The sequence below is a fragment of the Hyaena hyaena genome, unplaced genomic scaffold (genome assembly GCF_003009895.1).
Source record: "Hyaena hyaena isolate Hyena2069 unplaced genomic scaffold, ASM300989v1 scaffold_5, whole genome shotgun sequence".
NCBI classification, from domain to species: Eukaryota; Metazoa; Chordata; class Mammalia; order Carnivora; family Hyaenidae; genus Hyaena; species Hyaena hyaena.
The window spans coordinates 5700317-5720759 of record NW_024080637.1 but is presented as its reverse complement, the minus strand read 5'-3'; the positions used below and the strand labels follow the sequence as shown (position 1 = coordinate 5720759).

Sequence of the window (20443 nt, the reverse complement as noted above, 5' to 3'; positions counted from 1 at the left end):
CTGCTTTAAAGAAAGGCCTGTAACCCGTTTCCTCCTTGTTCATTTATGTCAGAGTCAACCTAGAGTTCTGTTTTTGCATGTTAATTTCCTTACACTGAAGCAGTTCGTTGAAAAGAAAATGGCAATTGTTTCTCTACTTTTCATTATTGGGGGAGGTCAAGTGGTGTAGAGCAAGTAAGAACATGAGACCAAATCCTGGAGCTACTACTGTTTTCTAGTTATCTGGTGTTGGACAAATTTACCTGAGTTCCCAGAGGCTCCATTCTTATTTGGGTGAAGAGGCATATTCTTGCCCACTTCACACAGATGTGATCGGTATCAACAGATAAAACAAATCTGGAAGTATTTTATATATAGTACAGCACTGTCACTAATATATTATGGCCACCACTATTAACCGATATTCCTGGAATCTAAGAAATGGATGCTATATTTCATGGTTTGAACACACACATTCTCGTCACATTTTTTATATGTCAGAAACAGGACTGCATCTTTCCACCTGTTGACCAGATGGCAGCAAGGTTCTGAATGTGAAAACAATTTTAGAACTATTCTACCACATTATTTTGCTTATGTTTTCCTTTTTGATATGTATCAAAGTCATACTCAGTTTTAAAAAATGGCTAAGCCAATCTTAAACAGCTCTAAGGGATAAGGCACCATAACGCTGTCTACTCTGCCGCTGTTTCTCTTAAATATAAAAACATAAAATAGACAACAATGGTGCATCTTAGATTCATTAACAAGGCGGGGAAAAGGTGCACAGATGAAACTAAAATAATCATCAGTGGATTTCTCCACGCCTCAGGCTCTAGTCCTTGGGGAAATCTAATGCAGGAATAACTTGCCAGAACGGAGAATGAAAAATCAAAGGGTTTCACTTAATAAAATAATGGCAAATTGGTATGCTGGCTTCATGTTTTCCTAAGATTTCCCTTTAGAGGGAAAATACTATGCAATAAAATTCCATCTTCGTCACATTGAGAACCCCTTAACCAGAGCAGGCTGAAAGAGCCCAAACTTCTTTAGCCATACAGAAAAATCTCAGTTCCAGATTTTCTAAATACCAATGAACTGCACTATTTGCTCAAAGGAGCAATAATCATAAGACAGACTTTATATCAACCAATGAGTTACTATTTTTTTTGCAAATATTTTCTGTCTCTCTATACATGCATCCTATACTTAAATTATAAAGCAAAATGAGGCAGAGAGTAGCACTCAAGACGTTTCATAGGACTACAGAATAAAATGCAACACCCCTCCTTCTGCTGCCATCTCATTGTTCAGTTCTTAATCTGAAAAAGGAATTCAACCTGCCTTGCAGAAGAGCCTGAGGAAAGATGGGCAGCCCTTTGTGGGGAAGCTGTACTCAAGGTTTAAATATAACTACGTGTTATGGCCGGACCGAGATTTCCTTCCCTGCTTGAACACACAGTAAGGAACCCAGGCCAGCCTGAAGGTAACAGATGAAGAAGATGACAACAGGGTCCCTTTTGTGCACCTTATTCATACAACTGCTGATTACTCATACCCTTCCTGCTAATTAAACATTTGAGGCAGCTTATAAGAGAAGCCCATGGAAGAGGGTAGAGGGATAGTCATCAGACCAGGAAACACAGCTAAAGGAAACAACAGCAATTATATAAAAGACTACTGAGTTTTTTGGTAACCAAATCAAAGGCATACAGAACCCTGTAGCTCCTTTGATTTAAAAAAAAAAAAAGTATGCTTTATTGATGGGGACACTAACTTTTTTACATTTTTTCTTTAATATTTATTTTTTGTTTTTTTTGTTTTTTTTTTTAATATTTTTATTTATTTCTAGGAGAGAGAGAGACAGCGTGAGCAGGGGAGGGTCAGAGAGAGAGGGAGACACAGACTCTGAAATAGGCTCCAGGCTCTGAGCTGGCAGTTAGCACAGAGCCCGACGTGGGGCTCGAACCCACCAACTGTGAGATCATGACCTAAGCGAAAGTCGGACGCTTAACCGACTAAGCCACCCAGGCGCCCCCTTTAACATTTATGTTTGAAAGACAGAGCATGAGTGGGGGAGGGCTAGAGAGAGAGAGGGAAACACAGAATCCGAAGCAGGCTCCAGGCTCTGAGCTGTCAGCAGAGCCCGATGTCAGGCTCAAACTCACGAACCGTGAGATCATGACCTGAGCCGAGGTCGGACGCTTAACCAACCAAGCCCCCCAGACGCCCCTTTTTTAAAAAGCTCTAAACTGTAAAAAGAATTTGACATGTACATTTTTACATAAACGCTGAACAACAGAACGTAGGTACGGTACCTCTGTGCTCATAGTGTTATGAGAACAAACAACCTAGCAACTGACCGCTGGACCATGCATTACACTACTACCAACAGCTGAGGGCATAATAGAAAACCACTCTCCCAGAGCGTCTCTGCACACAGAGTAATATGCTCCAGATACGGAACAGGCCAGCGACCCGTGCTGACACAGGGCTCTCTGGATCTGCAGATCATCAACCTATAGGTCCCCTCCTTACACTGATAAATCTTGTTCCACGACTCTGAATAAAATTGCGTTTTCTTTCTCTGCAAATTTATACATACAGAGCAATGTGTTGCAGTATGTCATACTATAGAAATTCCGCTATTTTTAAAAAAATTACTATCATTCTTAACAGAATTCACAAGTTTAAAATAATTTTAAACGATAAATTGGTGGATGGATTCATCCAAAATGAACATAAGCCTTGATTCCATATAATCCCTGCCCAAATGACAATTTTAAAAGATTTTGTACTTTTTCCCCAAGATGCAGCTGTTTTTGTTCCTAAAATTAATTTTGGTACTTTTTAGGCCTCGAATCAAGGGAGATTCTATCAAGATGTAGATGGGAGTGATAGTTTACAAATGAACAGTTTATTTTACGGGGTTTTAAGATAAATACAATCTTTGCCCATCTGTAGTTCTAGGGACTTCCTTGCATATGAGACAAAAATGGATGTCAAAACCCAGAAGGACAAGACAGCAGGAGACTCATTTATTCATTCAACAAAGATTTACTGCGCTCGTTCCCAGAAGAGGCAGGTGCTGGCTACGTACTGGGGAAACGACAGTGTCTGTGACACTGTCCCTGCCCTTCTGGGGATTTAGGACTCCTGTCCCGAAAAGGGAATCATGCTGAGTTAGAACTGCTTTCAGGAACACAAGTCCTGTGATCGCCTATTCTCCCTGTGACGAAAAATTGCTTTCTAAGCAATGTGACCCGCACGGGAGGGAGCACAGTGCTCTGGCTCTGACACAAACACTGTCACACGCATGCCATTGGCCATGAAACACACTCAATCCAGGCAAACTGTCTATAGTTTAATATGCCTGCTGCTTCTGCCTCAGTACAACAATCAGACTAAATGGCTTGTGTTTGGATAAATAAGTAGTATCTTTCAAATGCCACAAGCATGTCACTTCCAAGTATAAGTCAGTCTTCACCTCTTCTTTGGCAATTAAAGAGAAGGAAGTAAATGTGATAGTGCAAGTAGTTAAATATAAAAGTAAATCCGTCGTTAAGTCTCAAAGTTATTCTGACCTTGTTCATACTAGGGGATTCCTCACTTGAACAAGACCCATAAACTTGTCTCACGCAAGAAACTGAAACAAAAAGCCTGTTCAATTCTCGGCCCCACCCGAAAACCGGACTCGCGCATTTTTTCTTACCTTTTTAAATGCTTCAGGCATACACCTATCCATAAATCTTTTACAATTCTCATCAGACTCGGAAAGACCTTGGCGAAATAAATGAAACAATATGCCTTACTAAGATTTCGGGCAGTTTGCAGAAATCATATATATCATTCCAAATTCATACTCACGGAACTAGTTATTTATAGAAAACTTCTTAAGGAATTATTAAAAGCAGAATACATATATATATATATTCTTGGAATAGGCCAAGAAAACAATCACAGTATTAACGTATTTGTTAATAGCACAATATATTAATATGTATCAATTCCTATGCATTTGTCAATAGTATAATGAGTACTAATTAGAAGCAAAATGGCTGAACTTATGTTTCCATTGTCAGAGCAACTTCAAATGATCTGATTAAATAGTTAATAAAACACCCACAGCAGCTTCTTACTAGCCATTACTCTTTTCCTAAACAACTCTATATAAAAACAAAAGTATTCTCAATAGATACCCCCATCACTCTCCTTCCCTAAGCAAACTGAGGAGCTGTGTGTTATGAGATGCACAGAACTGTGCCTGGTGCACAGTCAGTGATGAGTGAACGACTCCACTATAAAATTATCCTCTGGAATACATTAAAAAAACACACAACAGGGGCGCCTGGGTGGCTTAGTCGGTTAAGCGTCCGACTTTCGCTTAGGTTATGATCTCGCTGTTCGTGGGTTCGAGCCCCGCATCGGGCTCTGTGCTGACTGCCAGCTCAGAGCTTGGAGCCTATTTCAGAGTCTGTATCTCCCTCTCTCTCTGACCCTCCCCTGCTCACTCTGTCTCTCTCTCTCTCTCCTAGAAATAAATAAAAAAAAAATTAAAAAAAAAAAAACACACAACATTTAATAACGTAGTTTGCTTATCACTGGGAACACTGTTGGACACATTTTCTTTTTTTCAGACCCACCACGTAGCACAGTACCCCCATCCTAACAGGAGCGCAATAAATGCTGCTGAGAAGCCAGTCAGAATGTGCCCTGAGAGGCCACGAGGGTTAAATCTGATCCCAGTCAAAATATTTCCTTTTGATGTGCCTCATATTTAATCATGGTGGTAAATTAAACCATGTATACTTTTAATGAGCAAAAGAAAATCACACAACAGTGGACCCATTTATCTTCTAACTGAACTGAATATGAAAATTAAATGATTTTTTTTCAATACAGAGTCTAGAAGCTTCCTTACATTGCCACCTGTTTTCCAACCCAGAGATATCTCATTACTCTGAGTTTAATATTTATAAAGTACTTACGATGGTGCCAAACGTTTAATATGCACCAAACGTTTGCTAAGTAAGTACTTTTTTCTTGAAGAACAAAAAGCCACTGAATTGAAGCTTAAAATGCTCCACGCTTTTGGAGAAAATGTTCCTTTCAATTTCTATAAAGCTTCTCACTTCTACCTTAAAGGCTCTCATGCCCTATGGGAGCTAGAAGAAAACAGGGGGTCCAATTCAAAGCTTGTATCCCATGGGGGCTAGGCCGAGGCCAGGGGAGTCAGCGATCAGAGGCCGCACAGACTGGGCAGGGACAAGAGCGGGATGAAAGCCAGGCCCCCTCCCAGACCACCCACCGCCCCCTCCTCCGGGGCGGGGCGCGGCGCGGCGTGACAGCTTACCGAGTCTTGCCAGGTAGGTGGACGCCAACAGGCACTTGCCCAGCGATTCCTCCCGCTTGTAGGGGATGGACCAGTGATCCGTGAGAACGCGGCTCTCCAGCTCGTACAGATTCGTGGTGGGGAACTCGATCCCTTCCCCCGAGCAGTTCCCGTTTTCGTCATTCTTCTGACAGACAGGGATGGCGGCAAAAGGACACACAAACGCATCAGTGACTGCTTGCAAACACGTGTACGTGGAGCACAGGGTAGATGTACCCGCAGAGGTGGGGCGCTCTCGATTCGGAGTGCGGATGCCCCCGCGGCCCCCTCTCAGTGCCACCAGCGGGGGCCGCCCCCCCTCCCCCCCACGGTGACATCCGGCTCTCCGCTCTCGCAGGGCTCCCCTCACCTTTCTTCGAAAAGGACCCAGTACAGAGAACTCTGACGCTCTCAATCTCTCATGACGAAACAGCCAACTACCTTCACCTACAGCCATCCTTCCTCTCCCGCTGTCAGAGTTCTCCATACCACGTACTGCCGGCTCCTTCTCCTCACGCCGAGTGACCCCTGACCCCGCACCAGTATGGCTTCCCTCATTCTCCCACTGCGGCAGCGGCCCAGGCCATTACTGGACGCTACGTCGTTAAGTGCAGTGAGCAGCTTCAGTCCTCCTCTTCCTCCCCCTCCTTCCAGGCAGTACCTGCCCCTCAGCTCCGGGCGGTCTGGCTGTTGTGTCCGGTCTCTCCTCCACCCCCCGCTTCCTGGCCACCAAATCCTGGAGCTTCTCAAACCCCGGTGCTAGGCTCTCCCCTCCCCTCTCGGTGTCCTCCATGCTAGTGAAGAGCATCACAGCCAGAACCAGGGGCTCATTCTTAAAACCCTGTGCTCCCACCCCCCTCCAAGACCCGGTGATAAGACCTCCTAAACTTCTCTCCAATCCATCTCCTTCCGTCTACCTCCACGGAGACGCCACTATTCCTGAATTCACCCACCCACCTTCTTCAACCCATGTAAACTGTACATCCTCAACTCTTTCAGAAAAGCCTTTCCAGAACCTCTAAACCGTGACTGATTTTTGTTTTAAGTTTATTTACTTTGAGAGAGAGACAGAGGGACAGAGAATCCCAAGCAGGCTCCGCGCTGTCAGCACGGAGCCCGACATCAGGCTCAAACTCATGAGCCAGGAGATCATGACCTGAAACCAAGAGTTGGACTAACCGACTAAGCCACCCAGGTGCCCCACATTTGGGACTGATTTTATGTTTGCCCCCCCCCCCCCCCGACCAAGGTCCATGAAGACACGGACCTGGTCTGGTTCTGACCACTTCTGTACCTGTATCTCCAGAACCCAGTGCCTAACAGAGGACGTGTTTAATATATATAAGTGGAAAAATACTTCATGCAAAAAAAGTTTCAGCTACCAGTAGGGGACCTGCCAGACCTTCCATCAATTCTGACCACAGTAATTTGTTATAAAGCAAACTGGGCCCCTCCTCCAAACTGCCTCATACCCACTCCAGTTTCTTTAAAACCTAAATATTTTCACAACTCACTCTATAATCATTCCATTAAAAAATTACCTTTAGCCTCAGTAAAGGAAAAGACCATAAATATAAAGCAGAAGTGATAAAAATACACAGAAGAAAACAGCTTTCAATCCCATATGAGGGCTAAAGGAATGGGACGTGTCATTTTTTTTTTTTTAGGCTCATGGTTAAACTGGGAAGAAAATAAGGCAAAAACCAAAAAGGTGATAAAAAAAACTATAAATGAAGTAGGCAACAATGTAAACTTGGGGTGAAGGGTGGGGGTGGACTAAGTAGGTCTGCAATCATAATGGGAAAAACTCAGTTCTTAAAATATAACACTTTTCAGAAATATATATAATTAATACATTTTGTGAATAAAACAGTTTTACTTAAAAGAACCTGAGGACACTCTAAGAGTAAAGATTTTAGTATACTTTCAAAATGGTATACTTGCTAAATGCTTCCATGCGTTTACCTAGGATCAAAGCAGAATTAAGGCATAAAAAGATAAAATTCAACTAGATGGCAGGTTATGTCATTACTACGAAATATCTATCATTAATTTCTACAGGAGCTAATAGATCAAACCATATATGAAATCATCCAATACACTTAGCAGTTACTAAACGAAGAGCTTCCAAACAGGACTACTGCCTTCGTAAGGATCACAAGAGAGCTGCGTTCTCTCCCTGCTCTCTGCCACGTGAGGACACACAGAAGTCAGCAGCCTGTGACGCGCAAGAGGACCCTCACCTGAACTCAACTATAAGGGTGCTCTGATCTTGGACTTCCAGCTGCCAGAACAGTGAGAAATGAGTTCCTGTTGCTCATAAGCCAAAAACAACCAACTGAAAAAGCTAAGAGCTTCCTTCAGGGCTAGGGTGCAAGGTCTTTAACATCATCAGTAATGAGACAACTATCACGTGCAGACTGAAGTGATGGACTGTAAAAGCACCACTTCTGTGGTATTCCTGCCAAAAATGTGGAACCTGAATCCAGCCATGAGGAAACCCAAAATGAGGAACACTCCAGAAAATAACTAGCCTGTATTCTTCAAAAATGCCAATGTCATGAAAGACTGAGGCTGACGAGACCGACATAATAACTCAATGCAGGACGGGCTTTGTTTGTTTTACTTTATTTCTCAGCTTCAAAGATGTTAGTATTGGGTCAATGGTAATGTCCTCATTTTGGTAACGTACTAAGGTTAAAAAAGGGGATATCTTCATTTTTAGGAAATATACACTTAAGTATTTAAGGATGAAGGGGCATCATGTCCATAATTTATTCTTATATAGTTCAGGAAAAGTAGTAACAATACACACATTTATATACACATGATATTATACACATACATACAGAGAGAATGATAAAAAGAATGTGATAAAATGTTAACATTTGAAGAACCTGAATAAAGATTATAAAAAATTTCAGATTTATGGTAAAGTTGTAATGTACTTTTTGCAACCTTGCTGTAAATCTGGAATTATTTCAAAATTAAAAACAACTTAGTTAGATAAATGTATAAAAGGCAAAGGATTCTAGAGCCATACAGAATCTAAGAAAATTCAGTATTTTACACAGGAAGAATCAAATGAATCTAGAAAGATGGGGGTGCACCTATAGTGGTTAAAAAAAAAAGCTACATTATACTTAGTAAACTCTACTTAAGAACTCCATTCCAGTTGGTAACATAATAATTTAGCTTCTAAATACTTTTATGTTTTCGTCTTAAATTACTAAATAGGTATACATGTTCTTAGTAGAAAATACTGAAAATATGAATAGCAAAAAATAAAACCCACCATTTATTCCAGCACTTAAAAATTAATCACACTGACAGTTTAATAACTATTTTTCCAGTAAAAGCTATTTCTCTATAGATTTTATTTTCCTAAAAATGCACAAATGTGGAACTAACCTTGCTCTCACCACCTCCAAGGGCCCCCATCATCTCACTCATATAAAGACAGTATTAATGAAGTATTTCTTCTCCTATCTGATTTAAAAGACTGATGTACTAAGCAATAATTATAAAACTGGTAACAGAGCAAAAACTACTGAAATTAAATTGATACTGGGGCACCTGGATGGCTCAGTCGGTTAAGCATCCGACTTCAGCTCAGGTCACAGTTCATGGGTTCAAGCCCCACATCGGGTTCTGTGCTGACAACTAGCTCAGAGCCTGGAGCCCGTCTTCGGATTCTCTGTCTCCCTCTCTCTCTGGCCCTCCCCTGCTCATGCTATCTCTATCTCTCTCTCTCTCTCTCAAAAATAAATAAAAAACATTAAAAAATAAAAATGATAATGAAATTAAATTGATACTAATCTGAACTATACTGCTACAAATTCAGATGTTAATTATAATCCATAAAACCACCACTAAGAAAATAACCTAAAAATATATATAGTGAAAGAAAAAAACAAGGGAATTAAAATGGTATACTCAAAAATATCTACTTAATAGAAAAGACAGGAATTATGGAGGACTGAGGAACAAAACAGCATAACCCATAGAAAACAAACTGCAAAATGTTAGATGTAAATTTTGCCTTATCAATTAAATTATAATTATCAGTAATATGTTAAACATAAATGGACTAAACACTCCAATGAAAATTGTAGAGATTTGCAGAATGGATTTTAAAAAATGATCCAACTATATGCTGTCTACAACAGACACGCTTTAGATTCAAAGACACAAAGAGGGTGAAATACAAGAATGGAAAGATATATCATGTACACATAACAGGAGCTGGAGTGGCTACACAGGCATCAGATTAGAAGGTAAGAAAAACATACTACCAAAGATAAGAAGTGGCATTTCATAATGATAAAAAAAGGTTAATATAGGAGGAAGAGAAAATAAAAGGATGAAAAGAGACATACCATGAAAACAATAACGAAAAGATAGCTGGAGTGGTTACACTAATATCAGAAAAAAAAAATAGATGTTATGTGAAAATCTGTACCAGAGACAAGGTTTTTTTGTTTTTTGTTTTTTTTAATAATAAGGGGTTAATCCACCAGGAAAACCTAACAATTATAAAAATGTAAATATTTAACAAGACACTCAAATAAAGAAGGGGAAAAGTGACAGAATTTAAGAGAAATACATATTCAATAAGAATAGCTGGAGACTTCAATACCTCACTTTCAGCAATAGATAGAACAAGATAAAAAATCAACAAGGATATAGAAGAGTTGAATAATACTACAAACTAACTAAATCTAAAAGACATTTACAAAACTCTTTAGGATAGAGCATGTTAGGTCCTAAAACAAGCCTCAATAAATTTGAAAGGCTTAGAATAACACAAAGTATGTTTTCTGACCACAATGGAATGAAATTAGAAAGCAAAAGCAGAAGGAAATTTGGGAAATTCAAAAACATGTGAAAATTAAACAACACACTTCTAAATAACTTATCAATCAAAAAAAAAAAAAACCAACAACAGAAATTAGAAAGTGCTTGAGTTGAATGAAAATAAAAATAAAGCAAAGCCTATAACGCACTGACTGGAGGGAAATTTCTTTTTAAAGGGGAAAGATCTCAAACCAATAGCCTAACTATGAACCTTAGAAACTAGAAAAAGAGCAAACTAAACCTAAGGAAGCAGAAGAAAGGAAACAATAAGGATCAGAGTGGGAATAAATGAAAGAATAGGAAAAACAACAGAGACAATAAACAAAACCAAGTTAGTTCCTTGAAAAAAATCAACAAAAAGGAGAAATTTTTAGCTAGACTGACCAAAAAAGCAAGAGAGAAGACTCAAATTACTCACATCAGGAATGAAAAAAGATGATCAACACTGACCTTCTGGAAATAAAAATGATTATAAGGAATACTACTGATGATTATATGCCAACAAATTAGATAATCTAGATGAAAGGGATAACATTCCTAGGACATAAACCACCAAAACTGACTCAAGAAGAAACAAAATCTGAATGGACCTATACCAAGTAAATGGAAAGGTTTGTAATCAAAAGCTTCCCACAAAAGAAAAGCTGAAGGCCAGATGCTAGTACTGATGAGTTGTACCAAATGCTTAAAGAAGAATTAACATGAATCCTTCACACTCTTCTCCAACTCGGAAGGAAGGAAGGAAGGAGGGAAGGAAGGAAGGAAGGAAGGAAGGAAGGAAGGAAGGAAGGAAGGAAGGAAAGGAGGGAACACTTAACAACTTATTTTAGGAGGCCAGTATTACCCTGATATTAAAACCAAACGAAGATACCTCACATCAATGGACGCTTGATGAATAAGTGGATAAAGCAAACATGGTACATACACACAATGATATATCCAGTCTTTAAAAGGAAGGAAATTCTGATTCATGCTACAATAGGCATGAACCCTGAAGACATCAGTGCTAAGTGAAATAGCCAACACAAAAGGGCAAATATTATGTTTCCATGTTTATAAGGTAACTAGAGTAGTCATATTCATAGAGACAGAAAATAGAATGGTGACTGCCAAGGGATCGGGGCAAGGGACAATAAGAAGTTACCGTTTAATGAGTATATATATATTTTCAATTTGTGAAGATGAAAAAATTCTGGAGATGGATGGCATAAAGGTTGTAAAACAATGAAATGTACTTATGCTGCAGGACTATACTTGAAAATGGTTAAAGTGTATATTTTATGTGAAGCACACTTCACCACAATTTTTTTAAAAAGGACAAAGATATCACCAGAAAAAAAAAAAACTGTGGATAGACCAGTATCTCTACGAACTTGGATACAAAAATCCTCCATTAATCAACCAACAAACCAAGTCCGGGAGTATATAAAAAAGACTATACAGAAGCATGATTTATCCCTGGCATGCAAGGTTGGTTTAGCATACAAAAACCAATCAAAAGAATACACTACACAATAAAAGACAAAAAACACATGATAATCTCAAAAGATCCAGAAAAAATACTCACAAAATCGTGATTAAAAAAAAAACAACTTCAACAAAGAAAAGGGAATTTCCTCAACCTGATATGAGGCATCTATAAAAAAATCTATAGTTAACATCATATTTAATTGTGAAAGACTAAATTCTTTTCTCTAAAATCAGGAAAAAAAGGATATCTTGTAATCAAGTATCTGGCCAGAGCACTTAGGCAAAGTAAGAAATAAGAGGCATCTGTTCATGTTGAAAAGGATGAAGTAAAACTATTTACATCTGGTGATGGCACAATCTTATATACAGAAAATTCTAAGGAATTTTCACCCCAAAAAACCCCACTAGAACTAATCAATGAGTTCAGCAAGGTTGCAGCTGCAACCCAAATTTTCACCCCACCCCAAAAAACCCTACTAGAACTAATCAATGAATTCAGCAAGGTTGCAGTTGCAGAATACACTATTAAACAGTAAAATTCAATTGCAATTCTATACACTAATAATGAACGTACTAAAATAAAATGAATAAAAGTTCATTTACAGTAACATCAAAACGAATAAAATACTTAGGAAGTACAAGACTCATACACTGAAAACAAAACATTATGCAAAGGAATTAAAGGAGACCTAAGTAAATGGACACATGTTCATGGATTGGAACTGAATATTGTTAAGATGGCAATACCACCAAATGAGTCCCTAGATTCAGCACAGCATCAAAATTCCAGCTGACTTCTTTGCAAAATTGACCATCTGACTCTAAAACTCACACAGAAATGGGGGGAAAAAATGTGAACCACCAAAATAATCTTGAAAACAAAACGAAAAAGTTTGAGGATCTAGACTTTTCACTTTTAGAAGGTACTACAAAGCTACAGTAATCAAGGTGATGTGGTTCTGGCATAAAGATAAACATACAGATCAAATGGAGCTGAAGTGAGATTTTACGAATAAAACCCATATATTTTGGTCAAATGATTTTCAACAAGGGTGACAATGCAATTTAGTTAATCTTTGACTAAGGCATAAAAGCAATTCAATTCAATGGTTAGCCTTTTCCACAAAGGGTGCGGAGTCAAATGAATATACCTAAGCAAAAGAATGAAACTGGACCCCTACCTCATACCACATACATATACAAATTAACTCAAAATGTAACACAGGAATCAATCTACATGACACTTATTTCTTAGGACACCAAAAACACAATCTCAAAAGAAAAAATATATAAATGTTGAATATTGAACTTCATCAAATTAAAAACTTTCATGCATCAAAGGACATCATTAGAAAAGTAAAAGGATAATATTTGCAAATTTCATACCTGACAACAGACTTTGATCTAAAAAAGAGCTCTTACAACTAAAGAACAAAAAGACAAACAGCTCAATAAAAAACGGGCAAATGAGGGGTGCCTGGGTGGCTAGGTCAGGTAGGCATCTGACTCTTGATATGGGCTCAGGTCATCATCTCCCAGTGGTGATATCTGGTGACAGGGAGCCCCCTCCACCACGTAGGGCTCCATGCTGAGTGTAGAGCTTGCTTGTGATTCTCTCCAAACCACCCCCCCATCCCGTGTCCCTCCTTCACTGGTGTGCTCTCTCTTTTTCAAAATAAATAAATAAACTTTTTTTAATTAAAAAAATGGGCAAACAATGTGAACAGGCATTTCTCCAAAGACATACAAGTGGCACTGGCCATTAGCACATGAGAAGAAGCTCAGTATCACTGTTCTTAGGGATATGCAAATCTAATCCCAAAGATGCCACCTCCACATGCATTAGAATGAGTAAAAATAAAGAGAGACATAAGTATCGGTGAGGATGTGGGTAAACAAAACCCTCATCCATTGCTGGCAGGATTATAAAACGGTGCAGCCACTTTGCAAGGCAGTCTCGTAGTTCCTCGAAGGTTAGTAAGCTACCACAGGACACGGCAATCGTCCTCATCAATATAGTTATGAGACATAGCCTAGAGAAAGGAACCTTTGTCCACAGAAAAACAGGCACACGAATGTGCACGGTAGCATTGGTAATAGTTGAAAAGTAGTAAAAACCCAAATGTTATCAAAACTGATGAATGAATACGGTATATCCGTACAATGGAGTAACATGGATAACCCTCAAAAACACTAGTGTAAATAAAAGCCAGGCATGAAAGGCCATATATTATATGAATCTGTTTCTTTTTTTTTTTTTTAATATTTTTTATTTTTTCTAGGAGAGAGAGAGAGACAGCGTGAGCAGGGGAGTGTCAGAGAGAGAGGGAGACACAGAATCTGAAGCAGGCTCCAGGCTCTGAGCTGTCAGCACAGAGCCCAATGTGGGGCTTGAATCCAGGAACCAAGAGATCATGACTTGAGCCAAAGTCGGATGCTTAACCGACTGAGCCACCCAGACGCCCCTCAAAGCAGTTCTTTTAAGAAGCTGATTAACCAAAATGAACTCAATGATTAGAGTCACTTAACATGAGTATACAAATATAAGAATTTCAAAACACAGGGTAGTACCTAATGATCTATAATAAAAAATAATACATATGCCCATATGAGTTTTAAAACTGCAATTTTAAAAATAATATATTTGAGATCTAACAGTCAAAAAATCTCACGTTGCATCCTTAGCAGTTAACATTCTTGATCTTCAAAGAAACGAGAGCAGACATAGTGTACACTAGGGTCAATGAGAGATACAGAGTAGTGTCACGTTTTCAGGAGGCTGCTGCCAACACAAAGAGACAGGGAATCACACGAGAGGAGGAAATGGTGACATGAACCCAAATTCAGGTTGGCTTAATATTTTGAGTCATTGCTTTGAGCAGAGCCTGTCCTTGGCAAAAATTACCTATTGAGCAAGAGAACACATGCAAAAGCAGCTCTGAATTGTCCTATTGCAAAAGAGCTCCCAACAGAAATAAGGTATCGGGCTTTTAATAAGACCTAAGGAATGTAATATGCTATTTTCTCATTAGATGCCAAATCCAAACGATACCCAGGTAACCACTAATGATTACTGGTTCTAAATCAAAAGCTTGCTATGTTCCAGCCAAGGTGCTCGGCATTGGAGAGAGATAAAGACACAATTCAGCCAAGGTGCTCAGCACTGGAGAGAGATAAAGACACAATTCTTGTCTTTAGAGAGCAAGATAATATGAATGTAGAGAAGCGACAGGGCGCGGTGGCGGGGGTGGGGGGGAGGTATCCACTAGCCTCTGGGTGCTGTTGCCTGCATTTGTAGTGGGAATGAGTGTGCACACAGCTGAACAAGTTTAAGGGAAACAGTAATCCATCCAGACAGAAGGTTACAGAGAGTATTATTTCCAAACTAGTATTATTTTTCAAGCACATTCATAAAACCTCAGTATTCAGCCTTCTGAGGCAATGTCTTTATTCCATCAATTTCATTTAAAATTTAAAGATAATTAATCTTAAAAAATATTTTATAATATTTATGTAAATTCAGCATTTGTTAGAGATGCACTATTTTGTCACTAAGGCAACAGAGAAATGAGCTTGGAAACAATTCTCGAATGTCACTTTTAACCTGAAAACACAATGAATCTTGTGTGTTTAATCATCTAAGGAAAATAAATGAGTTAATGTCATTAAATTAGGGTTTCTGAATGGGCCAGTTTAAGAGTACAGTCAAAACAATTAATATTGTTGGATATAATATAGGCTATTTCCTAAATAATGTTACTTATGCCCATAAATACAGATAAAAATATAAGCAAAGCCTCTGTAACTCCCGTAATACTTCGCAGTGCTATGAACATGCTAGGAATTCAAACAGTGGCGACTGTAATTTCATCTATTGGCAAACTGTTCGGAATCAGACTTACTATTACGATTTACCTACTTTAAAATGGTAACTTAATACTTAGTACTAAGTATTTCCAACTGAGGGAGTTGGAAGTAAAGTTTTTCATGGAACTGACAGATGCTGTCAGGTGTATAGTGTAAATCTACCTCCACAGTTTAGCAAAGATCTTTAGACTGAGCAAGCAGGTTATTCGATAAAAGTATTTTTCTTTTATATTTACAGTTAGATATGTTAAAATACGTCAGTGCCCATATTCAGAAACTTGCCTGTTTGAAAAGTGCAGCTAAACCAATGTAAATACAGGCAAAACCTTACCTAGTGGCTGAGTATACAAAACAATATAATTTACTTAGCTCTTCCAAATGAGCTTTAAAATATCACTGCATAAGGCTGTAAGTTAATCATAGTTTAATACTCATTTAGAAAACTGTCTTTGAATTTTAAAAAAAGCCTTGAACTCAACAAGGATGTATTATTACAATTTTAGCCTTCTTTGATCAAAGAAACAAAACCTACTCAAGAGGCACAGCCTGTCAATTTGCAGATAAATTCGTATCTGCCCAGTGACTCAACAAATACAGTTAAGATTATTCAACTTAGAGGAGCCTGGCAATGTTGCATCAAGTTTCTTTTAGTAAAAATTCAATTACTGAGCTATTTTGTTAGCCAACAATTGTACTCAGAAGAGCATCCACATTTCCGACAAATGTACAGAAAAATGAAGAGGCCTAATTGATTTCTCTGATGATTTAAGAAATAAATCTATTATCTACAATAAACATCTCACATCCTGTATGTCAAGTACTTAAGGAAAAGGGTGAAAACATGAACGCTTGATTCCAAGTCACGAATTTATAACATTCACTAAATCTTGAGATTGTCAGTCTTATTTACTAAATATTTTCAAAGTAATCCAGAGACAGTGATATACAGATGTGATATCTTTTCTGTTATTTTGGACTAGAGAAAATGATTCCTGAAACACTGGCTGCTTCCTGGAAGAAGAGAGACAACGGACGAGGCAGTCCCCTGAGTTACTAATGCACTGTGTCTCAGCCTGTCTGCAAATTGTTTTTCTTGGAATTCAATGTCATTGTGTTATAAGCAGCAGAGAATTTTCCAACTTTTCTAAAAGCTGACATTTCTTGTGGCCCTACTTTCATAACTCTTAGTGGTTATTCATGTATTTGGATGATTACAGAAGCAAGGGTTTCCATGAGAAGTGGTCTTGATTAGTTGAACCTTGAACACCACAGGCATGAGCTGTGTGAGTCCACTCACACACAGATTTCTTTGATAAATACAGTAAATACTATCAATGCGTATTCCTTATGATCAGAAATAAAATTTTCTTCTCCCTAGCTTACTTAATTGTAAGAATATAATATATAACATAGAGCATGCCAAATATGCGTTGGTCATCTGAGTTCTAATAAATGCTTCTGGTCAATGACAGGCTATGAGTAGTGCAGTTTCAGGGCAGTCAAAACTTAGATGTGGATTTTCATCAGCGCAGATGCTGTTTCTCAACTTTGTTTTCATTATCACTCCTTCAAGGAGGTTTTTCAAAACGTTTCCCCCAATCATCCCATCTCCTTTATTAAATACTAAAGAATAAGACTGTTTCAGGTAGGGTTGAGATCCGGAAAAAAACACACTATAATACCTAAGGGTTTTTTTCACCCCTCAAGAGCCAATTTTTGTCCCTTCTGGAGCACCCCCTCTGGGGGTGGCACAGTCCATTGGTTTTCAATACCACGTCTAAGCTCCATTGGCCCTCACATGTCAGCTCCGGCATAGACACCTTCCCCAGGCCCCAGGCACTAACCAATTTCCTTTTCTGACCCCTCCTCGAGGATATTTAATAAGCATCTTCAACCAATAAGGTCCCCAAACCAACCCTGGATCCTTCCCACTGGATCAGGTCATCTGCCTGGTCAGAACCCTCAAGGCTTGCCTTCCTCCTTCCCATAGAAAGGCATCATCAGCGCTGCCTCTGGCCCGAGGAGGACGTGCCCTCTGCCCCACCTCTGACTTTTCTCCTGCTCCTCCCTCTGTGCTAAGTCCCAGCCACCCCGGCCCCTGGGCTGCAACACGGACCCTCTTATTGGGCCATGCGGTCCGTGGCCACCTCCCTGCTGGGACAGCAGAGCTGACACGCTGCAACGGGGGCTGTGCGGCCTGCAAGCCCGGAGATATTTACCGTCCGGCCCTTTCCAGAGTAAGTCTGCTGAGCTCTGCCTTTGGAGCGCTTTCCCCTATTAGACGACCATTCGACCATTCGGTGTGCCTCCTCACCGAAGCTTCTCAGTGAAGCTTTCCATAAACAACCTATTTAAAAAAAGCCCCGCCGGCCCCAGCCCCAGCCCCAACCCCAGCGCAGCAGGCTCGCCCCACCACCTCCCTGCTTTTTCTCTATATAGCACTTCTCGGCAGTTCTACTGCTGCCTGCCTCCCTGAACTAGGACAGCAGCTCCATGGGGCCAGAGCTTTTGTTCCGTCCGTTACATTAGGTCCCACAGACCCCTGGTCTGGAGCAGGTGCTCAATACGTTTTGGGGACTGGATCAACGTTGAGCACCAAATGAATTCAATCCTTATGAAACAAAAGAGAAGGTGAAGGGATTCTAGGAACAGAGAGGCTCTGCCACCAAAGGCAGAGTGTGGCGTAATGAAAGTGCTTTCCTCTGTTTCCAGAACACCAGATATTGAGGTGTATTAAGCTTCATCTACGTGCAGGTGTGGCACCCCAATTAGATTGTGCTATTCCATGACAGGGGCTACATCCTGTCTCCATTCTACTTCCAGTGTCTAAACTTTTACCCGATACCCGATCCCTTCTATACCCCCAGAAAAATCCCAGAGCCTCTGTCTAAATATGTCCAGTGACCAGGAGCTTATAACATTTTGAGGATGCTTGTTCCTTTTTCACACAGATAAAAGTCCAACTGAAATCTCTCTTTGTGGAACTCTGGCTCATAGCTGCTTGACCACAGTCAGACGGGATATATTACCTTTTGTGAACCTTCATTTCCTCACTGGTGGAAAGGAGACTCCCACTTGTTTGCTTTTAATACAAAAGGTTTTGGGGAGTGCTCAAGAAGATAGATAATGTATGTGAAAATGCTCTATAAACTCCAACATCATGTAAATAGAAGGGAAGTGCTATTATGATGATCCAAACTGCTCTTTTAAAAGACTATTCTGCAGAAAGTTTTATTATAGGAACAAAACTCCACTGAGAGCACTTTGATGTTTCTCTTTTTGACAGATACTCCATGCTCCTTCCAGCAACATGTTCTAATCCATCTTAATCCTTATAACCAGAGAATAATTCACTAGGCTTAATCAAAAGGTTCAGAGTGAAGAAATAAGGATGAAGGGGGGGGGAGGGCAAAGGGAAACAAAGTAAGGCACCGTGTTTTTCATGTGTGGACAGAAGACAGAACGGACAGTCAAGAAATGAGTTTAAGTCCTGTAGTTAGCTGTGTGATTTCAGACCAGGGCATCTTAACCTTGGCCTTATTGACAGTTTGGGCCGGATAGTTCTTTGTTGAGGCGGGGGGCTGTCCTGTGCACCGTGGGAGGTTTAAGCCACATCCCTGGCCTCTCTCCATGAGGTGCAAGAAGCACCCCTCTAGTTTTGACACCCAAAACTGTCTGCAGGCACTGCCTAATGTCTCCTGGGGCAAATTCACCCCGGCTGAGAACTACCTTCTCACACAAGACTTGGTATCTTCATACTTCGTCTCATCTGTAAAATGATAATGTTCACCTATGGATCCAATTCCTTTCGGAAGCTCTAAAAATGCTAACGTTCTGTAAAGGTCAGAATAAAGATGACTGAAAGTGCAGTCATACTAAGGAGGAAAAATTTATGCCATGGAAGCAGTTAATATTTTTGTTTAGTTTTCCTTACTGCCTAACAGGTAATGATAAAACTTCCTTGCATATTATTCAATTATAAAATCTTTAAAAAATATAATAAGAGAATTGGTATGTTTTAAAAAATGTCAGTATCGGGGCACCTGGGTGGCTCAGTCAGTTAAGCGTCCGACCTCAGCTCAGGTCATGATCTCGCAGTTAGTGGGTTTGAGCCCCGTGTCGGGCTCTTTGCTGACAGCTCAGAGCCTGGAGCCTGTTTCAGATTCTGTGTCTCCCTCTCTCTCTGCCCCTCCCCAACTCACGTAAGCATGCACATTCTCTCTCTCTCAAAAATAAACATTAAAAAAAATTTTTTAAAGAAAAATGCAAGTATTAAAAGACTAAAAAGATATAAAAACTATTCTAGAATCATTAAATGCAATGCATATTCTTTGGTTCAGTCCTGGATTATTTTTAAAATGCCTATATAGGCTATTTTCGGTAGAAGCGGGGTGGGGGTGTCTAAATATGAATTAAATGATGGAGAATATTAACATATCATTGTTAAATTCCTTTGCTGAGATAATGGTATTATGCCTCTGTGGAAGACTGTCTTTGTCCTTAGGAGACTCACACTGAAGTATTTAGAAGTCAAGTGTCATGACGTTTACAATTTATTTTCAAAAGGTTCAGGAAAAAAATGTGTGTGTGAGCACGCGCAAAAAATGTATGTGTGCGCGCGCACGTGTGTGTGTGTGTGTGTGCGCCTTTACAGAGAGAGAGAAGAGAGAAAGCAAATGTGACAAAATATTTGCAAATGTTGACTCAAAGTGAAGGGTACACAAGTGTTTGCTGTACTACTGTTTCAACTCTTCCGCAGGGCAGAAACTGTTCAAGATGAAACCTCAGGGAAAATACAACTAGCATACAAATCAAATTACATCCGCACTGGATCTGTAGTTGACCGCAGAGTGCGCACCTTTTCTAATAGTTAATATTAAGTACTCTTACTCAATACTC

General features: G+C 39.6%; 1 protein-coding gene across 4 annotated transcripts in view; it reads right to left on the bottom strand.

Annotated features, from left to right (window-relative positions):
* Positions 1-20443, bottom strand: part of USP24 (ubiquitin specific peptidase 24) — a 137659-nt gene that overhangs the window by 102643 nt on the left and 14573 nt on the right. For 3 of the 4 annotated variants that reach the window (XM_039239224.1, XM_039239227.1, XM_039239244.1), the window contains exons 2-3: positions 5333-5498; positions 3692-3759 (exon numbers count right to left, since the gene is read on the bottom strand). In XM_039239224.1, coding sequence (XP_039095155.1) covers positions 3692-3759; positions 5333-5498 — 234 coding nt within the window. The remainder of the gene's footprint in view (positions 1-3691; positions 3760-5332; positions 5499-20443) is intronic. The other variant, XM_039239234.1, reaches the window with a different exon arrangement.